The sequence below is a fragment of the Brachycentrus maculatus genome, unplaced genomic scaffold, assembly GCF_059751285.1.
Source record: "Brachycentrus maculatus isolate JH-2025_06_01 unplaced genomic scaffold, ASM5975128v1 h1tg000503l, whole genome shotgun sequence".
In the NCBI taxonomy this organism is placed as follows: domain Eukaryota; kingdom Metazoa; phylum Arthropoda; class Insecta; order Trichoptera; family Brachycentridae; genus Brachycentrus; species Brachycentrus maculatus.
The window spans coordinates 206,474-222,499 of NW_028281249.1; the positions used below are offsets into that span (position 1 = coordinate 206,474).

Here is a 16,026-nt window from a genome sequence, read left to right on the forward strand (position 1 = left end):
TGTGAGTAATAAGTATTTGGACACACTCAAAATGTTGTTAAAATAACTATTTATTTGCATTTTCTCTATGCTCTTTAGGTGTATTGAATAATACAATTATATTATTTCGAGAAATAAAAATACTTTGTGTTCTGATCCACTCACATTTTTATTAACCAACTAGTTTCGGCAACAACCTGTTGCCCTCTTCAGGGTTTAATTTATTACTATAATAAATTAAACCCTGAAGAGGGCAACAGGTTGTCGCCGAAACTAGTTGGTTAATAAAAATGTGAGTGGATCAGAACACAAAGTATTTTTATTTCTCGAAATAATATATCAATATGATCCACAAAGTTAATGCTTTCAATATTCAAAACAAAAAATAATACAATTGTTCAATACACTTTGTCTTATTTAAAAATAAGTATTAAATTGGGTCCGACTAACAGTTTTACTCAATAATGTAATAAAAATTATTAATATTTTATTTTTCATTATAAAAGATATCGAGTTAAACCTGGTTCCTGAATACTCGTATGTTAACAACATTTAAAAAAATTCATAACAAGATGTTTCTGTAGGGTATTTTTATCAATGTAAACAAATGTGTTGTGAAATTTTAAATGTATTTATTCAACCTTTTTAAAGAAATCTCAAATATTTTTGTTGGTGGAGATTTATTTAATGACAAGTAAAAAGCATTATCTCACAATTTACATAAAAGCATCTTCTCTGGCACAGGAATATCCACTTGGAATATCCATTCTAGCGATGTATTTAAGGCTTATTAAATACATCCTTAGCTGGAATTTAGCTGGAGTTTGGATTTTAGAGGCCCTGCTGTATTTCCAACTATATGCAACATTCCAAAATCTTTTCTTTTCATTTGGATTTTTCACTGTCAAACGATTTGATTTATAATTTTGAATCATTCATCTCATTGAGATTTTTTTTCTTGTCCTTAGATGAAGAAGAAGGACTCGAAATATTGCGCCGCTTTTAATATCACCGAAAGCAAAAAATCAAAATGGCTGACGGGCGTTTCGGAGGCAGAAATGCTCCTACGCAGGCCCCTCGAGACGAGAGAACAGTTCTTCATCACCATGTTTCTGAACGCCGAATTCGCAACTAAAAAGTTAGAAAAAAAACCCAAGGTCAAAAAACAAAAGAATCCAGAAGTATCGTTGAGCGAATCCTTGTTTGATAGCCTTTTCGGGGACAATCCCACTCCTGACGAAGACATTGTCCAAACTGTCGAGAAACCCATCAAAGCCGCCAACAGCAATCCCGATATCATCGAACTCGTGGACGATTGCATAAATCATATCGCGGAAAAAAGCGGCATACAGAAAATCAAAACTCAATCTCACATGGATAGGTGGCTATTGAAAGCTAAACAGCCGACCAAGAAGGAATCGGAAAATGGTTTAATAAATCCGGACATTTCTTCATTGAAAGGGGAGAAATCTCCTCCCCTGGAGGAAACGACAAAACTGAATACCACACCTATCAAAGAAGAAGCCCCTAAACCCGCCAAAACTAAATCTCTATCTTTGAATAGAAACAAGGAGAGCCAGGATAGCGAATCTCACATTCCACTCAAAAAAAGAAAACTGTCACCAGAAATTTTAACACCGGAAAAGAATTTTGATTCTTCCGAACCGAACACTTCGCCAGGGCGAGACGTCGTTCTGTCCGCACTGAAAGTGGAGGATTCCCACCATGATAATGATATAGAGATGACGGATGTTAGTATCAAAGATCTTGAACTTCCCAAAAATGGGGAATCATCATCAGAGACCACTATCAAAACGGAAGAGGCTACGGAATCTTCAAATACAACACCTCCTCGCGCAACGACTTTAAGAAAACGCAGGTCTAATGTTACTCCTTGTCCCCCTGATGCTCCGATTAAACCCGAGTCGCCTTCTGAAAAGCGAGAAACGGAAGAATCTAGCGACAATATTAAAAATTATAAAGCCGCACCTTCGAAATACGACGATCCAGATTTCCAAGAATTTTTAGAATTCAAGAGAGACGCTCTTCTAGATGAAAATCCAGACCTCACGGAGGATTACGTTCTATCCTATCTTTACAAGGCTTGGCAGTACGGAGAAAGTCTCAAGACAGACGAAATGAAAAACACCGATGATTTTTATTTAGTCAAGGGAATGAGAGACGACACCCCGACTCCAGAACCCAAGAAACAGAGGAGGAGGAACAAGGATCCGTCCGAAGAAGGCGCGGCCAGCCCGTCAGTTGTCAGGGAGAAGTCTTCCAGGAAGAAGGTGCAAATATCCAACTTCCTCGAAGAGGATTCTGACGGCTCCGATATCGAAGACGCCATTAAGAAAAATACGATAGCCAAAACGTCACCTAAAGAGGATCGGACGGAAGAAAAGACTGCGGAGAATAAATCCGAAAAAAAAACAACCAAAGTAGAAAAAGTTGATAAGGAAATTAAAGCGGAAAAGGACAATAAAGCAGAGACTACCGTAGTCAAAGAAGATGGTCCACCTAATGTCGAAAAATCTGTCGATTATTACATGTTTTCTATATCTCTTCCGAAGCCGAGTATTTTCAAAGGATTGTTCAAAGAAAAGGTTTGCGAATTATGTGAAAAGCCGAGTGGTCTGCTCAAGTGCAAGGGGTCCTGCGGCGGCATGTTCCACCTCGCTTGCATTCAGAAACAGTTGGAACCCTCCTCCACCAAGGACGGAGAAGGCAAACGCACCAAAAAGAGAAAGAAGAGGGGACGAAAGTCGTACCAGAAGAAGAAAGGCGACGCGGACTGCGACAATGACGTAAGCAAGGCGACGTCAGACTGCGAGAGCGGAGACGACAGTCAATTGGACGACAGCCAAGTCAACGAATCTCTGACCTGTCAAAACGAAGAGAAATTCGATTCGGCGACAGTCATCCAACCCCATTTGAACGGAGAAATTGAGATATCGCCAACAAAGCGAAGCCCTCAGTCAAAAAATAGAGTCAAACACTCGCCCAAAAAGCACACCGAAACTCAATTGCCTTTGCCTATTGTCGCGAATGCGGAGGACTTTGAATCGCAGCTGGAAAAGAAGATGCAAGAAATGATGGAGATAGAAATCTCGCAAGACCTCGACATGTCATCGGCGTCTTCTACGGACGGCGATGCTGATTGGGACAACGTCAGGGCGGGGGAGTGCGTGATTGTAGATGTAGTGCAACGCAAGCACAAACACGACGGCGATATGGAAAATGTACCTCCAGAACCGCAGCCAGGCGATACGTTCAAATGCAACGACTGCCAGAGATACGAGGTCCCTCCTTGCTTCGTATGCCGCTCTATCACGTGCCCAAAGACAGACACAGAAGAGCGTCAGAAATGCAGCGTGAATCACTGCAACAAGTTTTACCACGTCGCCTGCTTGCGGATCTGGCCGCAGACCAAATACAGCACCGGCGGGCCGTCTAAAAATCAGAAAAAATCACAGCCGCATGTGGAGGCGGTGAGCTGCCCGAGGCACGTGTGTCACACGTGCGTGTCGGACGACCCACGAGGCTGCCGGACCAGATTCTCCGGCGACAAGTTGGTGCGATGCGTGAAGTGTCCGGCCACGTATCACTCCTTCACGCAGTGTGTGCCGGCTGGGACTAGGGTCATTACCGCTTCGACGATTGTGTGCCCGAGGCATTGCGACTCCAAGTTAGTACAATATCTATTTTTCTTCTTCTTTTGCTTGGTGTAGGCCTTGTGATTAGCCTTCTGCGATGTTGATTCAAAGCTGTCAATCCATCTCTTTGGTGGTCTGCCCGGGAATTGTGCCCTTGGGGAGTGCAATGGTTCCATTCTCCTCACATGCGCACACCATTGTCTCCTTCGTTGACTTCCCCCACCTAACGACATCTTCGATCGCGCATATTTCTCTTATCCTAGTGTTCCTTAATCTATTTCGTAGACCAGATATGCTCCTTATAATATTCATTGCTGACATTCTTAATGCGTTTTTTGTTACTGCGGTGCCCGCTCTGTTTCTCCGCTAGTGTATCTCGCTTAATTTTTTTTAAATTGTCTTCAATGAACTAACCAACCATCACGCCATTTTCCCCTCAATTTTTTTTAGTTATGCGTATGTATTATATTTGTATTAGTTTATTGCACTAACCTTTACACGGAAAAGTGTATCTTTTTTAATAGTACCACAGCTTTATGCAACCTAATTTTCGCAGAAACTAAATTGCTTTATGTGCTTTGTTTTTCTCGTTTCTCTTTAACTGTTTTTGTAACTACACTACAACTAATTGTAAGATGTAAATGATCGATAATTCTAAATTTTGATGTATAACTTATTGGAAAAAAAAACATAATATGAATCGAAATTTTTTGCATAACCCTGAAGGAATCCCTAACACACTGTTCAAAATGTATCTGAGACTTTTATAAATCATGACGTCAGATCTGACAGATTCGGTATTTTTCGTTAGAGTACCGAAAGCCGATATATCGGATTTTGGTAACCAATGGGTTAATCCTTGAAAAAGAAAAAAAACATATTAATCAAAACCTTAACTTAAGAATAGTATAAAAAAAGTTATTTAATCTACACATACATACATACATATCGCTCACTCCTTTCAAGAATGTTAAAAATAAAAAAAACTTGATTTTTCAGGGGAACGTTTTAAAGTTTAAAAATATAATACAATGTACTAAAAATATATATCAATCCACTTATTCAACTTTTTACTGTGCAACAGATCTTTTTAGGTAAAACCTGAACGTTTTTTCTCCATTTGAAAAATATTTTGTATATTAAAAATAATTTAAAAATACCTTTTCTTCAAAATGCTAAAACAACACTTTCTGCCTTGTAGCGGGTAAATATTAAGTTAAAAATATGCTGCTTTTGCTGGGATAATAGTACATTTTCTGGGCTTTCCGAAAACATGCACATCTGAAAATCGTCAATTTTTGAAATATGACATTTAAAAGAGAGAGCGATATTTGCAGTTTTATTTAAAATAATTTTTTTAATATTTTTTTCAGAATGAGTAAAATACCATACCATGTAAATACCTCATGGTGTTTCATCTGCGCCAAGGGTGGTTCACTCATTTGCTGTGAAACCTGTCCGACATCTTTCCACGCCGAGTGCCTCAAAATATCACCTCCGGAAGGTATGTGTAATTATCATTTTTATTTAGGTACTTTTTTTTTAATTAAAAAATATCTAAAAAAAGTGATTAAACCTTGTAATGTCAGTTGGTTATGCTTGAAACCAAGCGCATACTAGGTGTTATATTAAAAATACTCACAAATAAAAAAAAACCTTATCAAAATGGTACTATATTTGAATATATGCTATGAATGTAAAAAAAAATAGAAAAATATAAACTGATAAAGGCATCAGTACTTTTATGTTATAAAAATGAGAAAAACCGGTGAATTTAATCTCCCCACTTTTATTTCTGTTTTTTTCTCGTAATTTTATTTTGAATTTAGGGTAATATATAATTTTGAAATATATATTGTTTCTATTACTTTAGTTTCATATAAGAAATCGTTGGAGAGACTCGAATTTAAAAATATTTTTCAAATTATATCAAAATTTGAATTATAGTTGTCAATGGACTGCCCTTGGCTTCATATAATTAACAATCGACTTAATATTCCATCAATTTGATGGAGTACCCTATCTACCATTGGGCACTAGTGGTAGTAGTAGTTTTTAATTAACACATTCATGAATTTTTACTGAGATGATTATTCCAGAAATTAAAAAATATATATATATATATACTATCCAGTTGCCAGTTTATCCCTCACGTGACTCGGGCAAGGAGTTTGTGTTGCATTGATGAGTCCGAGTGCTGCTCGGGCAAATGGTATTGATTTGCCCGACCCAAATATATTAATGTATTTGTTTTTATCGACTAACCCGAGCAGTGTTTGGGTAGTCCTGTTTCCAGTTGTTTGGTGATGATTTCCTGCACTGACAAATTTTCTCTCCAAAATTTGACTGTTAAGTGGTTAAAGGCATTTGTAGTATGGTAATATAACACTCTCCTTGTTCATCGTTCACTTTGTGTAAAATGGTATAGCAAAGTACATTACTTTAAATTGAATGATGAATGATAAACAGTGTTATCTTTAAACCTGTTCTCAAATTGAAAAGTATAAAAAATAAATTACTACCACTTTGAAATCGTATTCTGCTGCATGCATTTTCATAAGATGGCAAGAACGCAAGTTAACAGTTTTTACTTCAAAGCGAATGATGAATGATAAGTGTCATCTTTAAACCGATACTTAAATTCCCCAATCAATTTGAAAAGTATTTTATTCTTATGTTTTTATTTGTATACATTTATTTAGATCACAATTTTTACATATTTAGAACATTTTTTTGCAGAGACCCACCAAGCCATCTTGTGTGTCTTGTCGGTGGAGTTCTTATTTAATACATTTTTTATTGTTTTTAACGATTTTAACAAGTATAACGATATAAAAAGTAAATTACTACTGTGTCAAAATGGTATTTTATTGCATGCACTTTTGTAAGGTGGCAAGATGTCAACTCCAAGTTGGTTAGTTACATACACTCGCCAATATGTATTGGTACAGTGCATTGGTTTTATGGTTTGCGCTTGACAGTTTATTGGGTGTATTGTCCCCAGGCGGCTACATCTGCGAGGACTGCGAGACGGGGCGCCTGCCGCTGTACGGGGAGCTGGTGTGGGTGAAGCTGGGCAACTACCGCTGGTGGCCGGCTCTGGTGCTGCACCCCTCGGAGGTGCCGGCCAACATCCGCAACCTGCCGCACGCGCCCAACCAGTTCGCCGTGCGCTTCTTCGGCGACTACGACCACTACTGGGTCAGCAGCGGCCGCGTCTTCCCCTACCAGGAAGGTCCGTATCAATCCAAACTCTTTCTCATCTACCATTTGTACGGGTAGTACATATGTAGATACTTACCAGGACATTTAATAAATATGTATAATAATGTCCGCCTCCATAGTGTAATGGTCAGCATGCTCGGCTACTGTTCTGGAGGTCCCGGGTTCGATTCCCAGGGGGGGTCAAATAAATATAAGTGATTTTTTCACTGTAATTATTTATTCAATATTTTGTCTGCTAGCGACATATAATTTCCTTTACTCTAATAAATGTGGTAATAATATAAAGAGAGAACGGGATAACTAGACTAAACTGGTTTCGTTTGATCCGATTTTCGGCCTCTCGCTTATCGGATGATCGCATTCAGAAAGAAAAAAAAAGGTTAATTAAGGATTTTTGTGGTTTGTGTTTATTTTTAGGTGATACCGGACATGCGTCCAGCAAGAAGTCTACTGTGGACAACACTTTCCTTGCAGCGGTAAAACAAGCCCAGGAGGCCTACAATATCATCAAAAGTATGTTTATTTTTGTATTATAAAAATCTTATATCTCTTATTCTATTTGATTTTAACGCTTTGTTTACCAACAATTTTTTTTTAAAGCCTACCTTAATAACTTTTTTATCAATTTGATTGTATGTATAGTGAAAGTAAAAAGTATAATGAAGTGTTCGACCAACAGCCACTTATGGGATTGAGGCAAGAGCAGATACTTCTAGAACAAAATCTCAAACTCAAACCTCCGAGATGAAGACTCGCCGATCCATAACCGGAAACATATTGCGAGACCGAGTAAGAAACACCGACATCCGGAGCATGTGTAAGACGGAGGATATCGTGAGTTGGGGACGACAACGAAGGCGATACTGGAATGAACATATAAACAGAATGTCAGAAGACAGACTTCCACGTATCGCCCTTCAAGGAAACCCCGAAGGACGCAGACCCCCAGGCAGACCTCCGAAAAGGTGGAAAGACAGCTGAGAGTCAACATTCCAAGAGTGACAAGCGGAGGCACAAACAGATCCTTAGGATCTACAAAAAAAAGAAAAAGAAGTATAGTGAAACTGTAAGATGTATGCCATGGGTCGCCTTTTATTGTAACTGACCAAATATTTTACGAGGGGATTAGTACTGGCCCCATTTTCTTATGTTTCATGTCTTTACAGTATACCTACATTAGTTCCAGCCCTAATGTATGGAAGTGAAGCATGGAGTTGGCAAAACACTAAAAAAGCTTACGATAATGACTGACGATGAACTTCCGAGACATTAATGTTTGCAATGTATGTAATATACATTAATGTATGTAATATACACCCGAGTTCTCCTTGGAAATACATCTGCTTTCATGGATCGCAAACCATGTTTAAAAAATATTCAAACGCTAGTCAAAACAAATTTCCCATATTATTTTTTGACATCTCATCAAAGATGAAGAAGAATATAGAATATATTATTTTGAGAAATAAAAAGACTTTGTTTTTTTGATCCACTCACATTTTTATTAACAACCAAATAGTTTCGGCAACAACCTGTTTTCCTCTTCAGGGTTTAATTTATGACTGTGTTAATTTAAATGTGAGTGGATAAAAAAAAACAAAGTCTTTTTATTTCTCAAAATAATATATCAATATGATCCACAAAGTTAATGTTTTCAATATTCAAAACAAAGAATATGGAAGTCTGGGCATTTACGGGGCTGACGACCATCATAGGCTGGTTTACTGATCACTTTACACACATGTAACATTCGCCAAATTCTTGGACTATCATTATCATCATCATCAGCCTGTGTCCGTCCACTGTTGAACGTAGGCCTCCCGTATGAGTCTCCATCCTCTTCGATCCTCCGCCTTCCGCATCTAGGTCACTCCCGCTATTCTTCTTATATCGTCAGTCCATCTTGTAGGGGGTCGGCCGATGCTTCGTTTGCCAGTTCTTGGGCGCCATTCCAATACTTTTCTTTCCCATCGACCGTCGTCTCTTCGACAGATATGTCTTGGACTATATATAATATATATGAACCAATTTCTTAACTTTGTTCTTGAATCACTAGAACTTCACTAGGCATCTACATATTAGTGAGATGAAAAGAAGCTTTTTATTAAGCAGAAATTCTTTTATTAGTATGTGAGATCCGAATCCTGGATTATAATCGCACACACAAGAAATGCCAAAAAATATCATTTTCATTTTTATTATTTTAGCCCATAATTTGACCAGATAATTTATTTAAAACATTTTGAGCGTGTCCAAATACTTGTTCACAAATCTGGATTATTTCCAATTACAGGAGTTATTTTTCATATTTAAATATGAAAAATAACTCCTATAATTGGAGAAAATCCAGATTTGTGAACAAGTATTTGGGGACACACTCAAAATGTTGTAAAGCAAATTTCATTTATAATTTAGCAGGAAAAAATGTTTAGTATCACTAACCAGCCTAATATAGCCCTCACTCGAGGTCGTAAACAAATATTTTATGGTTGTTAAAGTGGCAGTCAAAATTACGAGCAAAAAATGTCCCGTGGTGACTCATTCTAGAAACATTTTGTAGTCGGCCTTTCGCTGCTAACCATTAACGACCAGTCGGCTTTTGGTAGTTAATGTTTTAATGGTTAAGTTATAAGTAGATTTCAGTATAGACACTAAAGAAAAAAAATCCAGAGCGCTTTGGGTATTTTATAAGAGGAGAGAAATACGAAGTTACAAATATTACATTACAAGGCAAAGATGGTAAATGCAGCATAGAAAGGAGACATATCTTCTTTTCAAATCCCTTATCCGCACCCGGTGGTGCATAGGGCACTGCTTCATATAAACGCAGCGTTATCTTGATCATTAACACATGAAGGAAAGGTGATCAGCCCTTCGCTTCAAGGTACCACCTTTGTCCAGAGAGTAATATTGAATAAATATTAGAGTGAAAAAATCACTTACATTTATTGGACCCCCCTGGGAATCGAACCCGGGACTTCCAGTACTGTAGCCGAGCGTGCTGACCATTACACTACGGAGATGGACTATACCCTAACTTAACTCGAGAGTTATGTTTTTTATTGTTTCCGCATTCACTCTGTGGTAAGACATGATTAAATTACCAAACACACTTGGTTTTGTTTGAGTTTATATTCAAACCCGTAGATGGAAGCACCTGTAGCACCTTCCGGAAACTAGTTGTTAAAATATAATACTCAAGTGGTAAAAAACAGTAAAAAAAGTACAATAGTTTAGAGACTAGCAGGAATGTGTATTTGATTACGCATTTTTAACAATTTGTTGCGTGGTATGATCGATAATCCTGAAATTATCTGGAACATGTTCCCGATAGTTACTTAAGATAGCGTCGGCATAGATTGTTTCATATTTCTATATACACGACCAACCTACCGATGATTATATGTCTGTGGAAAGAGCTACCGCTATGTTGAATAATATCACGCCGGATATTGATCTGTTCCGTGTGTCTGAGGGGATATTCCGAAGCGGGATTCTTCTACATCTTTATCAAGAGCGTTCTTGCTTACTTTATAATTTTTCTGTTAACATATCGCTCACTCCTTTCAACAACGTCGTTTATCAAAAAACTTGATTTTTCAGATCGTTTTAAGTTTAAAAATATAATACAAGGTATTAAAAATAAATATCAAACCACTTACATATTGAACTTTTTACTGTGCAACAGATTTTTTTAGGTAAAACCTGAATATTTTTCTCCATTTGAAAAATATTTAGTATATTTAAAAAAATAATTAAACGATGCCATTGCAAAAACAACACTTTCTGCCATGTAGCGGGTAAATATTAAGTAAAAAATATGCCACTTTTGCTGAAATATAGTACATTTTCTAGGCATTCCGAAAACACACTCATCTGAAAATTGACGATTTTAGATAAATGACTTGTTGAAAGGAGTGAGCGAAATACGCTTTAAATTTTAGTTTGTAATGCAGATGTTAATTTTTACTGAATAAATTAAATTATAATGAAATTGAATTGAATTGAAAAACAAGTGTTTTATTAATAATTTTGACAGCAGCAATAAATTGTTGTGCATAGCGGCTACAGCCGCAATGAAAAATCGCTGAATTATGATTCTTGGCAATTTTTAATTGAATTAATTTTTTTATTTTTAAGCAGACCTTTGGATAACAATAATTAGTTCCCAACAGCAACTGGATATTGCATGCAAGACTGACATTGTTGTCAAACCTTGCAGGCATGAAGCAGCGCGGCTCGGAGGAGGGGGAGCTGTCATCCAGCCTGCTACCGCCGCAGTACGTGAAGCTGAAGGTGAACCGGGCCGTGGGGGGCGCGGGGGCCGTGCGCGGGGACCGCACCAAGGCGCAGCGCTGCGACTGCGACCCCGCCCTGCCCGCGCCCTGCGCGCCTGACTCGGACTGCCTCAACAGGTAACAAACCCTACTGTCTGGCCTGCTGCCACCGCAGAACTTGATCACTTCCCACTGCGACGCCCAAAGAGGAAGGAGGAAGGAGGAAATGCCGGTGCTTGATGGTCACCCATGGATCAAAATAACGGCGCTTTCCAGACATCCTTAAACAAAATAAAAAATAAATGAACTAAACAGCTTTCAAACAAAACAACTACACTTTTCGCCTAATGTAGCCCACAGGCAACAAACGCTAATTTGCAATAAAAACCAAAATTACGTAAAAAGATATCAAAGATAACGTTACACACCTACCTCTCCAGTTTTTCAAGATAACACATTAAAAACACCCAAAACACTATTTTAATGTTTTTTCAATCAGCAACTTGCGCGCACTCGATGAAAACACCGACTTCGATTTGTGACCGGAAATGTCACCTAGCGAAATAATTTGGTTCAATTTCGCTACTTCTGAGTGTAGACCACGGTCAACAGTGCGTAAATTCGTTAGAAAATTAATCTCATGAATTTGGTAAGGGATCGAACAGTGTGTTGCCTACAGTCAACACTATGCCACAGAGGGTTAATACTTTTAATTTTCTACCGATTAGAGCCATTTTCTAAAAAAAACATTTTTTTTAACATAACGTGGTTTGCAAGTGGACTACTCATTTAATGCTACCATGATCTGAAACATCAACAAGACTGATCACCTTGCCTTCACATAATCAACAATTGAATAAACATTGTGTCAATTTGATGCAGTATGTTATGCACCGTTGGGTCCAGATGAGGGTCAGTGGTAGAGCAGTGTTGTGCACTTTTGTCTTAGGTTAGCACTTTTGGCTGTTGTACTGAAGGTCCCGAGTTAGGTTCTGAAAATGATCCACAGATGTCACTACGAGTCGAATTACAATGCGGGTGTATTACACGTGGTTTGTTGTAATTTGTGGTGATTGTATATGGTTTGCTGTAACTTGGTGTAGCAACGGATGCCATTGCTTCCAGGATGCTCCTGACGGAATGCTCGCCGTCGGTGTGCGCAGCAGGAGAGCGGTGCGGCAACCAGGCCTTCGAGAAGAGGCAGTACCCCGCCATGGCTCCCAGCCGAACTAGTCACAGAGGCTGGGGACTCAAGCTGTTGACCGACATCAAGAAAGGTAAGATAATGCCCGGGATGGTGGTCTCCTCACAACTGCCATCCGGATGAATAATAATAATAAATAATGATCAATCCGCTGAGTCTGAAGGGGAAATTGGAGCCGCCGTATTATTGCGCCTTCTTGGACTGGAGCATGGCCAAGGCGTTGAGCAGGACGCCTCTCTGAGCGATGGTAGGCGCTGGAGAGCATCTTGTTGAGCTCCCGTCATTGTGGATAGTCAACTGCAGATGGCGGGGGGGTGATGATGGTCTTCTTGTTGTCTTTGGCGGCCTTGCCGGGCATCTCCAACACCTTGGCAGCCAGGTACTCCATGATGACGGCGAGATACACGGGCGCACATGCCCCAACTTTCTCAGCGCAGTAGATGCGAGCTGGCGTGTTTTGGGTGTTAAAAATTGACCCTGCATTCCATAAAGTTTATAATTTTATATGTTTTTTACTGCAAGGATATTTTTACGTTAAGCTTTAATAATAAATAGCACATATAGAAGTTGGAGTAAGCACATCGCTCACTCCTTTCAACAACGTCATATATCAAAAAACTTGATTTTTCAGGAGATCGTTTTTAAAGTTTAAAAATATAATAAATTGTATTAAAAATAAATATCAAGCTACTTATTCAACATTTTGCTGTGCAACAGATCTTTTTAGGTAAAATCTGAAGGTTTTTTCTCCATTTGAAAAATATATAGTATTTTTTTTTTTAATAATTAAACAATACCTTTTCTTCAAAATGCAAAAACAACAGTTTCTGCCCTGTAGTGGGTAAATATTAAGTTTAAAATATGCCGCTTTTGCTGGGATATAGTACATTTTCTGGGCATTCCGAAAACATGCACGACTGAAAATTTACGATTTTTGATATATTGAATGGAGAGTGACATGTTCTTGGATCGCCATTGTCTATTGTATTTTTATTGCAGTAATTGAAGGTTTCTAACTTATAACGTCTATGTTTTAGGGGACTTTGTGATAGAGTACGTGGGAGAAGTGATTGACGAAGCCGAGTTCCAGAGAAGAATGGCGAGGAGGCAGGAGATTCGAGATGAAAACTACTATTTCCTTACTTTGGACAAGGATCGGATGATTGATGCCGGACCCAAAGGAAATGTGGCCAGGTATTCTTTCTTTTTCAGTACTTGCATAGTTGATATCTTCCTGAACCATTAAATATTTCATGTTTATTATGAGCGTTTCCTCGTTAATTTTAGTCCTGTAAAATTTGGTCTGAGACAGATATATCCCTTTGCCTTTACACTACCGATACACGCTACTGGATATGGTTAATACTATACTGAATCTTTCATCACAAAATATCAAATATTTTTAAAAAAATGACGATTTATAAACAAATTTATAATTTTTCTAAAATACGTAAAAAAAAGCCCACTCCTGGCACTAATAAGCGCACAGACCCACCCGACAACAATGTGTTAGTACAATAGACATGGTTCTTCTGAGATAATACAGTATCAAACAGATTATTTGAAACAAAACTTTTTTTGTTGTATTTTCATAAAAAGTTTTGTAAAATCTTTTGTTTATTAGTTATATCACAAATTAATATTTAATATGATCTCATTTGGCTCAATCAATGATTTTACTCTTCTTGGTATCTATTATATAAGGTTTTGGCACGTGGATGCCATTTTTTCGTCTCGAAACTATACCTGAATTATGGACAAAATGAGCTTCTCCGCCGTAGTGCAATCAATTTTGGAGAGCCGATTCTTACAGATTTCCTATAGATTTTCAATTAGGTTTATGTCTGGCAAAATTCTTGACCATTCCAACACAGTTCAGTGTTTTTGTGTGAAAAATTTCACCATTTTTTTGGATTTATGGCAGGGGGTTGAATCCTGCTGAAATATTCCATTACCATTTGACCTTCGTTTTTGTATCTCTGGTAGTATCTTTTCCAGTAGAATTGAGTGATACTTCTCGCTATTCATCATCTCAGTCACTAAAAGAATCAGCCCTGGTCCATAATACGAGGAACACCCCCAAAACATTTTTTTTAGAGAGTGTTGAAAATACGAAAAAAAAGTTTTGTTTCAATTAATCTGTGCGATACTGTAGGTCCTCAAACATAGGACATACAAACAAGAGCGATCGCCTTTCCTTTATTTGTGATATTTGATTTTTATCCAAGGTTTATGAACCATTCCTGTGAGCCGAACTGCGAGACCCAGAAGTGGACGGTCAATGGGGACACCAGAGTTGGACTCTTTGCCCTAAAGGACATATCTGCCGTAAGTTTCATTAATTTTTATTTACAACATTTTGAGTGTGTCCAAATACTTGTTCACAAAATCTACATTATCTCCAATTACAGGAGTTATTTTCATATTATTTTTTGACATCTCATCAAAGATGAAGAAGAATATGGAAGTCTGGGCATTTACGGGGCTGGCAACCGTCATAGGCTGGTTTAATTGATCACTTTGGTGAATGTTACACACGTGTAATATTCACCGATTCTACCCATTATTGACAACCACACAACTCAAATTCTTGCATGTTCTATATATATTTGAACCAATTTTGAAACATTGTCCTTGAATCACTAGAGACATCTATTGGTGAGATGAGAAGAAGCTTTTTTTGAGCAGAAACTCTTTTATTAGTATGTGACGTCCGAATCCTGGATTATAATCACATACATAAGAAACGCCAGAAAATATCATTTTAATTTTTATTATTTAAGCTTATAATTTGAGTAGATAATTTATTTTCAACATTTCACTCTCACGAGTGTTTGATAATGTCTTAATAAGACGAAACGCATCACGTATTAACATATACATAAAAAAAATTTAGAATTAAATCCTATAAACCTTGTTTGATTTTGGATATATTACCCAACAATTCAATATGGAATTCCACCAACTGTCTGCAGTTACAATAAATATTTTGAGTGTGTCCAAATACTTGTTCACAAAATCTGGATTATCTCTTTTTTCTTGCAATTTAGGAAGTTCACTATACACTTCGGACAGGAAAGGTATTTCTACCCATTCAGTCGATTGATGCTTAAGGACGGGAAGGGTATTTTTACCTTCTGCGCCAGCCTCATTTCAAAGGCAGAAAAAAGGAATTATCCAATGGTTTTATATGAATATTATATACCAATCTCTCTACAACATTTTGAGTATGTCCAAATACTTGTTCACAAAATCTGGATTATCTCCAATTACAGGAGTTATTTTCATATTATTTTTTGACATCTCATCAAAGATGAAGAATATGGAAGTCTGGGCATTTACGGGGCTTACGACCGTCATAGGCTGGTTTAAGTGATCACTTTACACACGTGTAACATTCACCAATTCTACCCATTATTGACAACCAATCTACTCAAATTCTTGGAAGTTCTATATATATGAACCAATTTAGAAACTTTGTTCTTGAATCACTAGAACTTCACTAGAGACATCTATTGGTGAGATGTAAAGAAGCTTTTTTACTAAGCAGAAACTCTTATATTAGTATGTGACATCCGAATCCTGGATTATAATCACACACATGAGAAACGCCAGAAAATACCATTTTCATTTTTATTATTAAGCTTATAATTTGACCAGATAATTTATTTACAACATTTTGAGT

At 37.6% G+C, this 16,026-nt stretch overlaps 1 protein-coding gene across 3 annotated transcripts in view; it reads left to right on the forward strand.

Moving 5' to 3' along the window:
- LOC148301911 (uncharacterized) overlaps positions 1-16,026 on the forward strand; it is a 29,615-nt gene that overhangs the window by 6,662 nt on the left and 6,927 nt on the right. For all 3 annotated transcript variants that reach the window (XM_088272496.1, XM_088272497.1, XM_088272495.1), the window contains exons 4-11: positions 948-3,667; positions 5,009-5,139; positions 6,640-6,870; positions 7,278-7,373; positions 11,083-11,275; positions 12,263-12,414; positions 13,379-13,535; positions 14,570-14,669. In XM_088272496.1, coding sequence (XP_088128622.1) covers positions 948-3,667; positions 5,009-5,139; positions 6,640-6,870; positions 7,278-7,373; positions 11,083-11,275; positions 12,263-12,414; positions 13,379-13,535; positions 14,570-14,669 — 3,780 coding nt within the window. The remainder of the gene's footprint in view (positions 1-947; positions 3,668-5,008; positions 5,140-6,639; positions 6,871-7,277; positions 7,374-11,082; positions 11,276-12,262; positions 12,415-13,378; positions 13,536-14,569; positions 14,670-16,026) is intronic.